Source organism: Aotus nancymaae, unplaced genomic scaffold (assembly GCF_030222135.1).
Source record: "Aotus nancymaae isolate 86718 unplaced genomic scaffold, 86718_ANA_hifiasm-v0.15.2.pri h1tg000015l_1, whole genome shotgun sequence".
In the NCBI taxonomy this organism is placed as follows: domain Eukaryota; kingdom Metazoa; phylum Chordata; class Mammalia; order Primates; family Aotidae; genus Aotus; species Aotus nancymaae.
The window spans coordinates 10,344,779-10,358,981 of NW_026988427.1; the positions used below are offsets into that span (position 1 = coordinate 10,344,779).

General features: G+C 52.0%; 2 protein-coding genes and 1 long non-coding RNA gene across 3 annotated transcripts in view; 2 read left to right on the top strand and 1 right to left on the bottom strand.

Moving 5' to 3' along the window:
• Positions 1-3,212, bottom strand: part of CANX (calnexin) — a 51,136-nt gene extending 47,924 nt beyond the window's left edge. Inside the window, exon 1 of the mRNA XM_064376621.1 lies at positions 3,197-3,212. Within this exon, the coding sequence (XP_064232691.1) occupies positions 3,197-3,211 (15 nt within the window). The 5' untranslated portion in view covers position 3,212. The remainder of the gene's footprint in view (positions 1-3,196) is intronic.
• On the top strand, positions 1,721-3,413 carry CBY3 (chibby family member 3). The gene is made up of 2 exons (XM_012451500.2): positions 1,721-1,882; positions 2,724-3,413. The coding sequence occupies exons 1-2, from the start codon at positions 1,837-1,839 to the stop codon at positions 3,389-3,391; spliced, it is 714 nt and encodes a 237-aa protein (XP_012306923.2). The 5' UTR covers positions 1,721-1,836; the 3' UTR covers positions 3,392-3,413.
• Positions 3,414-3,512: 99 nt separating this feature from the next.
• On the top strand, positions 3,513-13,376 carry LOC105716728 (uncharacterized). The gene is made up of 2 exons (XR_001107348.2): positions 3,513-3,685; positions 8,602-13,376. It is a non-coding gene; the product is annotated as an uncharacterized LOC105716728 (long non-coding RNA).
• Positions 13,377-14,203: the final 827 nt, after the last annotated feature.

A 14,203-nucleotide genomic window follows, 5' to 3' on the forward strand; every position in this document is an offset into this window, starting at 1 on the left:
AAATCACTTTCTGTATTTCCGTTTTGTTTTCTTCACTGTACATATCAGAACTAGTTTTTGTGTTTTTTTTTTTTTGTTTTTTTTTTTGAGATGGAGTCTCACTCTGTTACCCAGGCTGGAGTGCAGTGATGCAATCTCAGCTGACTGCAACCTCTACCTCCTGGGTTCAAGTGATTCTCCTGCCTCAGCCTCCCGAGTGGCAGGGACTATAGGCACGTGCCACCACACCTGGCTAAATTTTTGTATTTTTAGTAAAGACAGGGTTTCAGTGTTAGCCAGGATAGTCTCTACCTCCTGACCTTGTGATCCGCCCACCTCAGCCTCCCATTGCTGGGATTACAGGCGTGAGCCACCATGCCTGGCCTAGGCATTCTTACTCATTTAGTCATTCCTTTTTCTGGGTGCGGGGGGATGAAGTTTCACTCTTGTTGCCCTTAAAAAATGCTGGAATTTACAGGTGTGAAACACGGTGCCCAGCCCTCTTTTTTTTATTATTTTTTAACACAGGGTCTCTATCACCTATGCTGGAGTGCAGTGGCACAATGACTGCTCACTGCAGCGTCGACCTCTTGAGCTCAGGTGATCCTCCCACCTCAGACTCTTGAGTAGCTGGAACTACAGGCACGTGCCACCACGCCCAGCTAATTGGTTTTTGTAGAGGTGGAGTTTTGCCATGTTGGCCAGTCTGCCCTTTCATTTTCATCTATTCTTATTCTTTTTTTTTTTTTTGAGACAGAATTTTGCTCTTTTTGTCCAGGCTGGAGTGCAATGGCACAATCTCAGCTCACTGCAACCTCTGCCTCCCAGGTTCAAGTGATTCTCCTGCCTCAGCCTCCTCAGTAGCTGGGACTACAGGCCCGCGCCACCATGCCTGGCTAATTTTGTATTTGTAGCTTTACTAGAGACAGGGTTTCACCATGTTGGCCAGGCTGGTCTCCAACTCCTGACCTCAGGTGATCCACCCATCTCGGCCTCCCAAAGTGCTAAGATTACACGTGTGAGCCACTGCGCCCTGCCATCCTCTGTTCTATTATCTTCCTCTCTGCTCAGCTGGTGCCCCACCAAAATCCCTATCACTGGTGGTGCACCCATCCCACAGGTGCTCTAGGTGCTGGCTGATAACTCTTAGCTGCCCCTGCCATAACTAACATGTAGAAGGATACAAAAGACTGGCCCTTTGCCTTAAGGAGGCCTAAGTGTGATGCCATTTGTGCTCAGAGTTCTCCATGACAGCAAGCGGAAGCTAGTCTCTATGTGAGACCACACTCTGCCTCAGCCTTAGCCTTTTTCCCTGCCCTGTCTTGCTTCCCTCACCCTCTTCTCCTGAGAGCACTTCCCCAATAATTCACTCGAGCAAGAATCCTCATCTTAGGCTCTGCTTCTAGGGAACCTGACCCACGACACCCTCTGTTAGCTTCCTCAGAAACTATCTTGTTAGTTCCTCTAGAACAAATTCCTGTCTTGGACTCTGCTTATGACCACCCCCTTCATTCCCCTGCCAAGGATGACAGCTTAATGAGGGCGGTATCTTCTTCACTTCCCTAGAATTGTTCCTAGAACACAGTATGTGATCAATGACGCACTGAATGCATGCAGCAGAGAGCCCAGGGTCTGTCTGACAGCTCAGCAGTCAGCAACCCTCTGTCCTGGGGTAGCCTGGCCTGGAGGTATTGTGAGTCATAGCAGGTAGACAGGAGCTGAGTGGGTCAGAGATGGGGCCAGGCCTGGGACGGCAGCTCAGCAACTCCACCACATCTTCCAGGTGAGGCACAACATACAGTGAGAACTAATGGGGAAGGGTCCTCTGACAAGATGCAATCTCAAGGGTGGGCCTAGATGTGGACTTCCAGAGACCATCTCCCTGAACCACATCTTGGGGATGGCACGTACCATCCAGCCTCTGCCCAGCTATATGTGAGGGATAAGTGTGTTATGAATTAACGAAGGTATAACAGAGGGAAGCCTGCTCCCATTCTTTTTCTTCTCACTGTCCATGGGCAGAAGAGGAATTAAAAATAACACATAGCTCCTTGGCCAGGCGTAGTGGCTCACGCCTGTAATCTCAGCACTTTGAGAGGCCAAGGCGAGCAGATCACAAGGTCAGATTGAGACCATCCTGGCTAACACTGTGAAACCCCATCTCTACTAAAAATACCAAAAAAATTAGCCAGGCATGGTGGCGGGTGCCTGTAATCCCAGCTACTCTGGAGGCTGGGGCAGGAGAATTGTTTGAACCTGGGAGGCGGAGGTTGCGGTGAGCCGAGATCGCGCCATTGCACTCCAGCCTGGGTAACAAGAGCGAAACTCCGTCTCAAAAAAAAAAAAAAAAAAACAACCACCTGCTTGGCTCTTCCCTCTGCCTTTCTGCTCTCTATTTTCCATTCTCAGCTCACCTGGCAAAGTCCTACTCCTTTAAATACCTACTTATCTCTGCTGCCATTCCCTAACCCTCACCCTTCCAGCTGAAACTCAGAGAACACGGCGCTCCTAGCGTCCTTCATCTGCATATTTATCCCAGCGCCTGACACTCAGTGGTCTTTGGGTAAGGTGGTTTAGGTGAGACGGCTGCCTGTGCAGTGTGCAGGGACGGACTCCTCGGTGGCCAGCACCTGGTTAGCCACAGCCGCAACCCTAGCTGCAGGGCTAAGCCATGTCCACTGGCCTCGCGGTTTGAGAGGCAGCCTGCACCGAGCAAGCTGCTCACTCACACTGTTGCCTCCCAGCAGCACCCCCTGGCTCGCCTTCATCATTCTGGACATCCAGGTTCCCGAGGCAAGAGCGCAGCACCAGTCGCCAGCGCTCCCGAGGCTCCCCGCCTAGCACCTGCGTGCCCTACGAGGTCTACCCGGCACTCGCCATGGCAACCTTCGAGTGCCTCGCTACGAGCCATGCCAGCCACGTGTGGGAGCAGCTGCGGCAGTTTTGGGCCGATCACATCTCGCGGCGCTTCTCGCCACGGCGGCCGCCACCGCGCCGCATCTCCTCCCTGTTCACCTTCTACCTGCTGGATTACAGCAAGCGCCAGGCCGAGCTGGGCCTCGGCTACGGCGCGCCGCGCATGTGCCTCAGCAACCAGGCCTTCGAGTTCCGCGGCGGCCGGTGGACAACGGAGGGCCAGTTGGCGCCGACCGTCTCGGGCTGGAAGGCGCAGGTGCAGCGGCCCACGATCCAGGTGTTGCTGAAGGAGAACAACTACCTGAAGCTGCAGCATGAACTGCTCATGGACATGCTGACTGAGACCACGGCGCGCATGCACCTGCTGGAGAAGCAGCTCGACTTCGAGGTGACTCCGGCGGCTGCGGCGCACGCCCGGCAGAGGAAGATGCGCAAGCGCGCAGGCGCCAGCGGGGCCGTGCTCCTGACCCAGCCTTGCGTTCTGGACTCGCGGTGACGTAATAAAGCCCGCGCTGCGCTTGCGCGCCTCGCGCCTCTTGACTAACCGTGACCCGCGGTGCACTGTGGCGCTCGCTGTTCCCCGGGCCGGGCTCTGCGCGCGGGCGGGGGCGGTCTGCGTAGCCTCGGGGACTGCCCTTCGGTGCTGGGTGTCGGCGGAGGACGCAAGCCTAAGCAGCGCATCTCGGGAGGGTGCGATGGGGCCGTGGAGGAGGGTCTGCGCGTGACTCCGGGAGCGCGGAGTGGAAGCCGGCCTTGCCTCGGGCAGGGCCCAGACAGGGTGGAGTGGCAGGTAATGGCTTTGCAAGCCATCCAAGTAACCAAGGGCGAAGTCCCGGAGGCGGAAGGATCGTGGCGCTCAGGGAATGGAGGGTGCGGTACGGCAGGAGCTGAGAACGGTGTGGGGGGAGCCGAGAACCGTGTGGGGTGTCGGAGACTTTGCACTTGGTCCGTCCTCTGGGCCTCTAGGATCAGGAGGTTTAGAAACTAGGAGTCTTAGGGCAAGTGTGTTTTACATTCCCAAGAGAAGCTTTCTCGAAACCTTGGGCTATGCGGCCCCCACTTGCCTGTGTGGCATTTTGGAGAGTCGCGTCTCTGTTACAGGCCTCCTTTTTTTTTTTTTCCCAAACACTGGGTCTCGCTCTGTCACCCAGGCTGGAGTGCAGTGGCGCGATCATGGCTCACTGCAACCTCGACCTTCCGGGCTCAAGCAGTCCTCCCACCTCAGCCTCCCGTACTGGTGGGATTACAGGTGTGAACCACCACGCCCGGCTCAGGCCTCCTTTTCTGCTTCCATAGAATGCGGTCTGCGCTACCCACAATCTTTTAAAAATTGCATTCGTTGCCAACGTTTCAGAATTTGGAGATAACACATTAAAAATCCAGATTTATTGGGGCCGGTCGTCGTGGCTCACGGCTGTAATCCCAGCACTTCGGGAGGCCCAGGCAGGCTGATCACTTGAGGTCAGGAGTTCAAGGCCAGCCTGGCCAACAAGCTGAAACCTCGTCTTTACTAAAAATACCAAAAGTTGGCTGGGAGCCGTGTCGGGTGCCTGTAATACTAGCACTTTGGGAGACAGGTGGGTGGATTACCTGAGCTCAGGAGTTCGAGACCAACCTGGACAACATGGTGAAACCCTATCTCTACCAAAACACAAAAAAATTAGCTGGGCATGATGGCAGGCACCTGTAATCCCAGCTCCTCGCGAGGCTGAGGCAGGAGAATTGCTTGAACTCAGGAGGTGGAGGTTACAGTGAGCCGAGATCACGCCGCTGCACCCCAGCCTGGGTAACAAAATGAGACCCTATCTAAAAAAAAAAAAAAAAACAGAATTGCCGAGCATGCTGGCACACACCTGAAGTCCCAGTTACCCAGGAAGCTGAGGTGAGAGGGTCCCCTTAAGCCCAGGAGCTTGAGGTCAGCCTAGGCAACCTAAGGAAAACCTCTAAAAAAAAAATTCCAGAATGGACAAGTTCATAGAAACAGATTAAGTTACCAAGGGGTGGAAGGAGGAGTTTGTGTGTGTGTGTTGTTGGGGGGAAACACAATAGGGCTTCCTTTGGGGATGAGGAGAAATTGGAACTAGAGCGGTGATAGTTGCACAACATCATAATGAAGTTTTATGTGAATAAATAATGAAGGTTTATACGAATTTTATGTGAATTTTATCACAATAAAATAAGTAAAAGGAGGAAGACACTTTACATAAAAAAATAAAGAAAAACTTATATGTAGCATGCCAAAATAGCAAAACTCATAAAGGTGATCCAAGAATGCCTAAAGTTTAGCGAATATTGCTTTGGCCAGACTACCTGAAAACAAATACAGTCCTAGAGCAGAGAAAGGTATCTGTCCCACCAAACCGGCAGCAGGCAGGAAGCCCCACAGCCCAGTGCAGGTCCTGTTTAGTAAGAGGCATCCACGTGGATCAAGGACCTGAACTAAATGGAGCAGGATGACATTTTGTAATATCTGACTTTGTTCTTTCTGCTCTGGAATTTCACGCCCTGGTCCTGAGCCCTGCTTGGGAGCAGCCAAATTCATTGGCCCAGGAGATGAAAGTGACAGAGTAGAAAGCAGGAACAAAGGACCCTGGCTTTTACCTCCTACAGCTCAGAATCCTCTGGGGAATAGAGCTCTGCAGGTCAATAAGGCTGTGTAGGTTTGTCAAGCAAGAGGAGAGATGAGGGCTGGCTGTGGTGGCTCACACCTGTAATCCCAGCACTTTGGGAAGCCGAGGCTGGCAGATCACCTGAGGTCAGGAGTTTGAGACCAGCCTGGCCAACGTGGTGAAACACTGCCTCTACTAAAAATAAAAAAATAGCCAGGTGTGCTGGTACGAGACTAATCCTAGCTATGCGGGAGGCTGAGGTAGGAAGATTTCTTTAATCTGGGAGGCAGAGGTTGCTGTGATTCGAGATCATGCCACTGCATTGCAGCTTGGGTGACAGTGCAAGACTCAGTCTCAAAAAAAAAAAAAAAGAGATGAAGCAGAAGTAGGGATCTCATTGGGTCTTCTATCTTGGAAAAAAATCTTGTCTCGCTCATGCCTGTAATCCCTGCACTTTGGGAAGCTAAGGTGGGAGGATCTCTTGAGCCCAGGAGTGTGAGACTAGCCTGAGCAACATGGTGAAACCCCATTTTCATGAAAAATAAAAGATAAGCCACCATAAATAAGCCAAAATAAAGATTAGCCACCATGACCAGCTAATATATGTGTGTTTGTGTGTGTGTGTGTATATATATATATTTTTTTTTTAGTAGGGATGAAGTCTCACTATGTTGTCCAGGCTGGTCTCCAATTCCTAGGCTCAAATGATCCTCCTGTCTTGGCCTCCCAAAGTGCTGGGATTACAGGTGTGAGCCACCGTGCCCAGCCATTAACACATATGTGAAAATATGTACAGAATATAAACTTTACTAAAAATAAAAATACTATGTCTTACTATAACTTACTGTACCATGGATTTTTTAAAAAACTAAGGTAAAAGTCATTAAAATAATACAAAGCATAAAACATCTGTCAAAATTATAAAAATTCCAGAATAATTGGACAAAAATCCAAAAAAACTAAAACAATTAAAAAATTACTTAAGGAATAAAATGTAAGCTACAATGACAATTTCTGTCTTAGAAAAAACAAATTAATGTAAGAATTTTGTTTTGTTTTGAGCCAGAGTCTTGCTCTGTCACCAGGCTGGAGTGCAGTGGCACGATCTCGGCTCACTGCAGTCTCCGCTTCCTGGATTCAAGCAGTTCTCCTGACTCAGCCTCCCGAGTAGCTGGGACTACAGTCGCCTGCCCACACCTGGCTAATTTTTGTATTTTTAGTAGAAACGGGGTTTCACCGTATTGGCCAGGATGAGCTTAATCTCTTGACCTAGTGATCCGCCCACCTTGGCCTCCCAAAGTGCTGGAATTACAGGCATGAGCCACTGCGCCTGGCCTAAAGTAAGAATATTTTTTTAAAAATTAAACAAACAGAATATAAAAGTCCAGAAAGTGTAGCACAGTCCCTAAAACTCTCACTATCCAGATGGTCGCTGGGCCAGGGTGAGGTCTTGTGTCCAGGTCCTTCCAGATATTCGAAAAATCTGCAATACAGAGGTGTGAAGGTCACTGGGGGGCCCAGAGGAGGAGGGAGGAGGAGCTCTCTGGGGTGGGTGTGCAGGTCTCAGAGGGCTCCTCAGGCCCTGGAAGGTGACCTTGGGGCCCTGGCCTCCCCAGAGTGTCCACAGGGCTCTGGCCTGGGTGCTGCTCTCTGTGAGGGGGTTGCCTGTGCTGAGAGTGTCTATAAATGTCCTGCAGGAGGCACTGAGCCCAGGCACGCACACGGGCATCTTCAGGGGGCTGGACACCCAGATACTGAAACAGATGCAGAGGGAGGGGGAGGCTCAAGGATCAACGGGCAGAATCCCATGCCCTCGGGCCTTGGGAGGAGCAGGAGGTCTGATGACGCAGGGTGGGGTGGTGACCTGCCCTCCCCCCGTACCCTCCATGCCATCCAGACGGAAGAACTGCACGTTAAATGTGTGCAGCTTCCTGGAGCATGTCATTGTTATTGCCTAAGAAGACTTGGTCCTTCCAACACCCCACCAACCCTGTCTGTGCATTTTCATTTTAGAAATCATTACGGTTTGGCAAAACACACATTTCTCACTTTAGTACATTTCAGCATAAAAGAATTACAGAAAACACTACGTTTTAAAGAATATATATATATATCTCTAAAATACACACAAACACACATTTGTATGGATATGTTAATTTCAAATAGGAAAATTCATTTAAAACAGTGGCTCCCTGAATCGTGCCCCTCAACTCCTCCCAACTGACCACAGCCCTGACTTGTCTTCAGGGGTTTCTTTTGTTGGCATCTGACAGGCACAGAACTATCGATGCCCAAGCCAGTGCTCTCTACACACAGAAACCTCCAACCTCATCTTAAGAAATGGGGCCAGGAGGCCACCCCAGGCCCCAGGGCTCCATGGAGGCTGAGGGGCCGCTGGGACTGGGCACACCCCAGGGGGTCCTGGATCCTGGCTTTTCCCCTACTTGATGCCAGGACCTACTGAGTGCCCGCAGGTGTCCAGTGCTGGGGTGGGTGGGCTGCTTGCCAGCATGGCAAAGCCCAGGGGTGCCTCCCTCCCTCTCACACCTTTCCCAGGAGGCATGAAACGTGGGGGTTCACGGTCAACCCCAATGTCTGCTCATGACGAACTGGTGATGCTCCCTGTTGGCTTCAGGGGGCTGGGAGGGCAGGGCTGGGTCCCCTCAAATGAGCTTCAGTGGCACTGCAGACAAGAACACAGTGTGTGGCCTCGGTATCCTGCACGTGGAATCCTGCACGTGGTAGGTGCCCTGCTCCAGCACCTCAGCCTCTCCCTCATTAGAGCAGCCTGTGGAGGGCTCAGCCCAGCAGGTTCACAGGCTGCTATGGAGAGGCTGTGTTCCCTGGAAGATGTTCTCCCGGCATCCTTCACTTGCCTGTAGGGATTTCCAGCATAACAAACAAAGATCACAACAGGTCAGGTGAGGCTCTTCAGCATCCTCATCCTCCTTGAACTCGCCGGGTGTCCTGATGGGATAGCAAGAGAGTGGGGCAGACATGGGGACACAGGCACTGTCTGCCTTCCCCTGGTCGTGCCGCCCCTGCACACTCACATTTCTTCTGCCTGCTCAGGCTTTGTCTCTTGCTTTTTCCACAGGTGCCTGGAGAGGACTTGTTGGCATCTGAGAGGAAGAAAACAACTGTGCATGTCCAGAGTCCCCATTGCAGCTTTGGGGGGTGGTCCCCAGAGCAGACCCAGATGTCACTAGGAACGCCTCCAGTAGGGTGGGGCCAAGCTCTTCTGACCCCAGCCCGGCTTCCTGCCTGGACCCTGTGGAGTTGCTCAACAGGATTCAACGCTGCAGCCTGGGGGCCAGGAGTCAGGGCAAGGCCAAGACTGGGCAGGAGGGCTGCAGAGGGACTTTACAGGCACTGAAGACCCAGAACACTGACTGCCACGATGAGACCAGGTCCCTCAGGAGGATGATAAGGGAGGAGAAGAGGGAGAGGGCCAGAGCTAGAGGAGCTCACGAGTCAGCGGGTGAGAGAGGGGAGGAAGGAGGTAATTACGTGCTGATGGTCGTCTGCACTCTTGGACTCTTCCATATCTGCTCCAGAAGCTTCAGGGTGTTGGGAGCAGCAGCAGTCATGGAGCAGCCATGGGAAGGAAAGGGGAGAGTGAGAGTCGAGGAGGCACTCGGGCCCTGCTGTCCTGAGGCTGCGGAGCCAACCCCACAGGCTCCGGTGTGCTTATCTCCAGAGCCTTCTCCGCAGCCTGGATCACTTCCTACAGCGAGGGAGAAGCCTCTGTCTTCCCACAGACTTTCCCAGCCCTCACATCCTGTAACTGTGCCCAGGCAGGGAAGGCCAAGGCCGTGTCATCCCATTCCTCCAAGAGGTGGCCACCATCTCCAGGACGTTGTGCACAGTATGTGATTCCCTCCCTCCTCCTCCTCTAGGGCCTGTCTCTGCTCTTCTGATCAATCCCATGTCTTTTCTCCCTGTCAATCACCAATCCTGCTGCTCTCCAACAAAAAAACACAGGAGGGAAGGGCAGGGCTGCACCACCAGGCCCTCCGTAAACCCATGGGTTGCACCCTAGGTGGGCAGCACCTACCACAGGCCTGGGGCTGAGTTGGGGCCTGTGGGACGGGGTGACAACCAATGTCACAGATTGAGTGACTGTTGTATGCCTGGGATGACCTTAGGGACCTGGAAAATACTCAACCCTCACAAGAATCCCACAAGCTTCTGAAAGCTTAGAAACACTGTAAGGGGACTCTAGGGAAAGCCCCTCGTCCCACTGCCTTAATCTTCAGGTGAGGCTGGGGTTGTCAGCACGTGAATGAATGGGCCCTGCCAGGTTTTGCCTGAGCTGTGGGAGGACTGGGCAGGAGGGCACCTGGCAGGCCTGACACAGGGAATAAGCTGGGCCTGACTGCAGCGTGGGGTGCAGGACAAGGCTGTCAGGCCAGAGCGGAGGGTGTGACAAGACAAGTGACCCCGGTGCCAGCTGCCCAGTGGCTCTGTCCTGGGCCCAGTGGATTCCAGGAACCAGGTTATAAGGAGAGTAAGAGCCACTGCCCACAGCAACACAGCAGCCACTTCACACACATACCCTAGGGTTCCTGCTGGACACTGAATTCTCAAAAGCCAATTCAGCTCCCATTCCTTGCCCAAGGATTTGGGACTGGGTGAGAAGTGGAGGCCAGAACCGTGCTAAGCATGGGATCCCCCCTTGGGTCTCTAGGATGGGGGCACACTGAGTCATCCCAGAGGAGGGTTGTCTACCTCAGGAGACCCAGCGAGTGCCCTGTGACCAGGAGCAGATGGTGAGGGCTGGACAGGAAGGTGCTGCTGCAGGTCCCCAGCGTGCAGAGGGAGAGGGTGGACTCCTGCCACCTCCTGGCACACGCGTGAAGGACTTTGTGTCCAGGGTCACACAGCTCCTGTGAGGGGCTGTGTCCCACCTCACTTCCTGCACAGCACTCAATGCCACACCCGCATACTCATCTCCTTCTCCATTCACAAAGGTCGATATCCACCCGCCCAAAACCCAGGGCTTTGGTGTTTGCTGTGGCACAGGCGGGAGAGCTCTGGCCTGGAAAAGGTCATCTTGCTCACAAGGGAAGGAATCATGGGGATGAGCAGAGCACACACGACGCCCATGGAAACAAAACTCCTTCCATTTCTCATTAACACACAGAAAGAACAAACCACACCTCTACACCTATTTCCTTATATTTACTGACTTCACAGCTCCCAGCCAAGGCGCAAAAACCACAGGTGTGACCCAACTGTCCCCAAGAACCCTGTGCCCCAGCCCCACCTGGAGTGTCTCCGCTACTGGCAGAGTCTTTGTCATCACTGGTTTCAGGAAAGCTGTCCTCAGAGCTACCTGCAGAGACACAAACATCAGAGAAGGGTGACTTCAGAGTGACTCAAACAGCACTCCTGCTCCACGCACAGCCACACTGGGTGACACCAGGTGCCCTGCTCCATCCTCTGTGATCTCAGACTCTCCCCGGGCTCTGTGGACTCAGCTGGGAGCCTTCAGATGAAACAGAAAACCTGAAAAAATCCCCCTTCACCCATTCACCTCAAGTGGCCCATTATGGCTGTCAGCTCCACTCAGAACCCTGAATTTCCAACATAGATGCACACGTGTTGAGTTAGGTGAGTGCAGTGAACAGAACCTGGGTCAGGCTCATGGCAGCTGGCCCAGAGAACATTCTGACAGGATGGCAATGCTCTCTGCAGTGTAAGCATTGGGATACTGGGTACTCAAAGTGTGGCTCTTGAGAGGAGGTTCTGAATTTTTAATTTTATGTCTTGAAATTAATGTAAAAATAAACAAGCATAGATGCTACTGAAGTCCACACTAAAATGCACAGGTTTAAAGAACAAAGATGAGAAAGACATGGCTTGCCTCCCCTGCTGCTGCCTTGCAGACTAGCTTGCTGCTGTGATCTGGTCATCCAAAGATGGGTACTTCCAGGGCATATGCACAAGAAACAGGCCCCCATGAGGCCTGGGGATGCTAACACACAGAGGACAGCAGCCTGGTCCTGGGGGCTCCCCAGCAGGGGCACACTTGTGACAGCAAAAGAGCATCCTCTGCAAACACTCTCCAAATAGGAGCGGAGGAGGCAAGCGGGGGACCTCACTGCCTTCAGGAGCCCCCCCCAGATCAGAACCCACGCAGGCCCCTGGATTAGTGTGGGCTCAACAGACTGCACAGGGTGAGCAGGAAAACTTTTCACATTTGTGCTGTGTCTCAGCACAGAGCTGTATGCATCAGAACATCACTGCACCCCAAAGAAAGCTGCTCAGGGCTGAGCTCTGAGATGGGAAGAAATGAGAAGGACACAGTCCCTGTGCTCCCAGTGACCAGCCACGGCTGGCTAATTTTATTTTTTTGTAGACATGTAATTTTACCATGTTGCCCAGGCCAGTCTTAAACTTCTGGGCTCAAGTGATCCTCCTGCCTCAACCTCCCAAACTGCTGGGATTACAGGCATGAGCATCCCCGCTGGGTCCAGTCATATCTTTAAATACAACAGGACGTGTCCTTGATTATTCTCTGCTTTTGAACATGAGCTGAGAAATGACCCCACCACTGTAGCCTAAAGGCTGTGACTTCCCTATGTGTGTTTCATATTAGTGACCACCCCAAAGTCCAGTGCACTGCTACCCTGCCTTTCGCCATCACTGAGAACATCTTATAATGACGGGCAGCGTCTGAGATCTCTCTACGCTGTCATCCTTCCACGTGCACACACAGATGCTGGCATTCCCTGGTGCGGTGATGAGTTACACCAGGGCAACGTGAGGACTGCAGAGTAGCAGCCCATCACATCAACTTTGCACCCATTCCTGAGTTCACATTTGCCTTTTCCATTCAGGAAATGGAGAGCTTGGGAAATTCATCTTTCCACCATATCCAACCTTAGGACTGAGAATATTAAACTACCCTTCTGGTACAGCTGTGGTGAAGGATGAAAGTGTTGACTGATGGGAAGTGTGCAGTGGGGATGGAATTTGGTTTCTAGAACACCGAACCTTGGGTTGTGCTTTGCACAGGGGAGCATGCTTTCTAGAGAAATGCACACACACTCCCAAAGACATTCACCATCACTCCACACAGACTCTCTCCTCCATGCCTCCCCACCCTGATGCACCCGTGTTCCTATTTAAATGACATCACTGCTTCTGGGAACTAGAGTGGATGGCCACAGGTGTTGACTAAATTCTTTGGTTTTTCTTATACCAAACTGCCCAAACCTCATTTCCAGCAGGAAGCTCACACCAGGGTGGTTCTCCAGCAAAAGCAGGGAGGAAAGTGTCACCTTTCTCAACACTAAGATATTTCCTTAGCAAAGGGGTGGCCCCAGAGTACATACCACTTGCTCGAATCGCTGAGTCTCTCTGCAGGGAGAAAGGAAAACACTAAGCGTCGGACCATGCTGTGTCCCGTGTGCACAGCTCTTTTCTTCAGTTGCTGACATTAGAAAAGCAGATGGGAAATAGTGCTTGTAAGGCCGATTGCCTCGCCGGGAGCTCACCCCCACCCGCTTTTTTCGCCGAAAGCTCGGACAAGCTCGGGCATGTTTCCTTCTCCCCTTCTCGCACAGCCTGGCTTTCCCTTAAAGAACCCAGTATGCAAGCAGGGTCTTGTGATTCTAGCCAATAGCAGCCGAGTCTTTCTAGCCAATAGCAGCCGAGTAATTCTAACCAATAGCAGCCAAGTCCTGTATGCAAACAAAGGCTTGTAACCTTACCCAATAGTAGTCCTGCTCTCCCACAACCAATCGAACTCCTTCACTCCCTATAAAACCCCACGTCTGAGAGGAGTCCATGCGACTTCTCTGGCCCCTCCTGTCGGACCGCAGAACCTTGCCCGGGAGCCTGAATAAATTCCTTCATATTGGATCTTCTTGTGTTGGCCTCAGTTTCTTCCTTTTAAACTCGGCAAGAACCCAAGAACAAACCTCACAGTGCTCAAGGCAATGGCCCCAAAGTAAAGCCTAGAAGACACTTGTGGAAAGGCACGAGTTTTGTGTAAGACTTTCCATATGATTTTTATTGCAAATTCACCACAATTTTTAAACAGTAAGCACTTCTCCTGAGGAAAATGTTATCTGCATACGGTTTGTATCTGAAGCTGTCATCTATGAGTGCCATCTGGAACCAGTTCCTAGTTGGCAGTGAACTCTCACATTTTCCCACCAAGAAACTCTGTAACTTGTCTACAATGTCCATGGTAAGAGTTGCAACAAATGAAATGGAAAGAAACTAAGAGAAATACAATTCTCATCTTAGACAAAAAACGATCTTACGTTGAAAACGGCCAGGACTTGTTCTGAGGACATCTCTCCAGGAAACTGTCCTGAGACGAAGAGTAAGCGAGCTAGGAAACAGAGTCACTGTCAGCACATGGGAGCTAGTGAAGAATCAATCCCTCAGGCAGCCTTGGGTGCTGTGGACGGGGCTGGCGTGTGTGGAAGAGGTGGGTTAACAGCACAGGCTGAGCTGCCAGCCCATCCTCCTTAGTGGTGAAGGGCGGCAAAGGAGACCATCAGGAAAGCCCTGGGAGACAGAGCCTTGGCTCTCGAGCTGAGCCACCCTCATCAATGTGAAAGCTGATCTCAAACAGGGTACATGTGTTTCAATGACAGCATCTCAGGGAGCCTTCTATTTGGACCTGAGTCAAGTCGTGCTGTTTTTTTTTTCTCTTTGAGCTGCTCTTGCACTGTCAC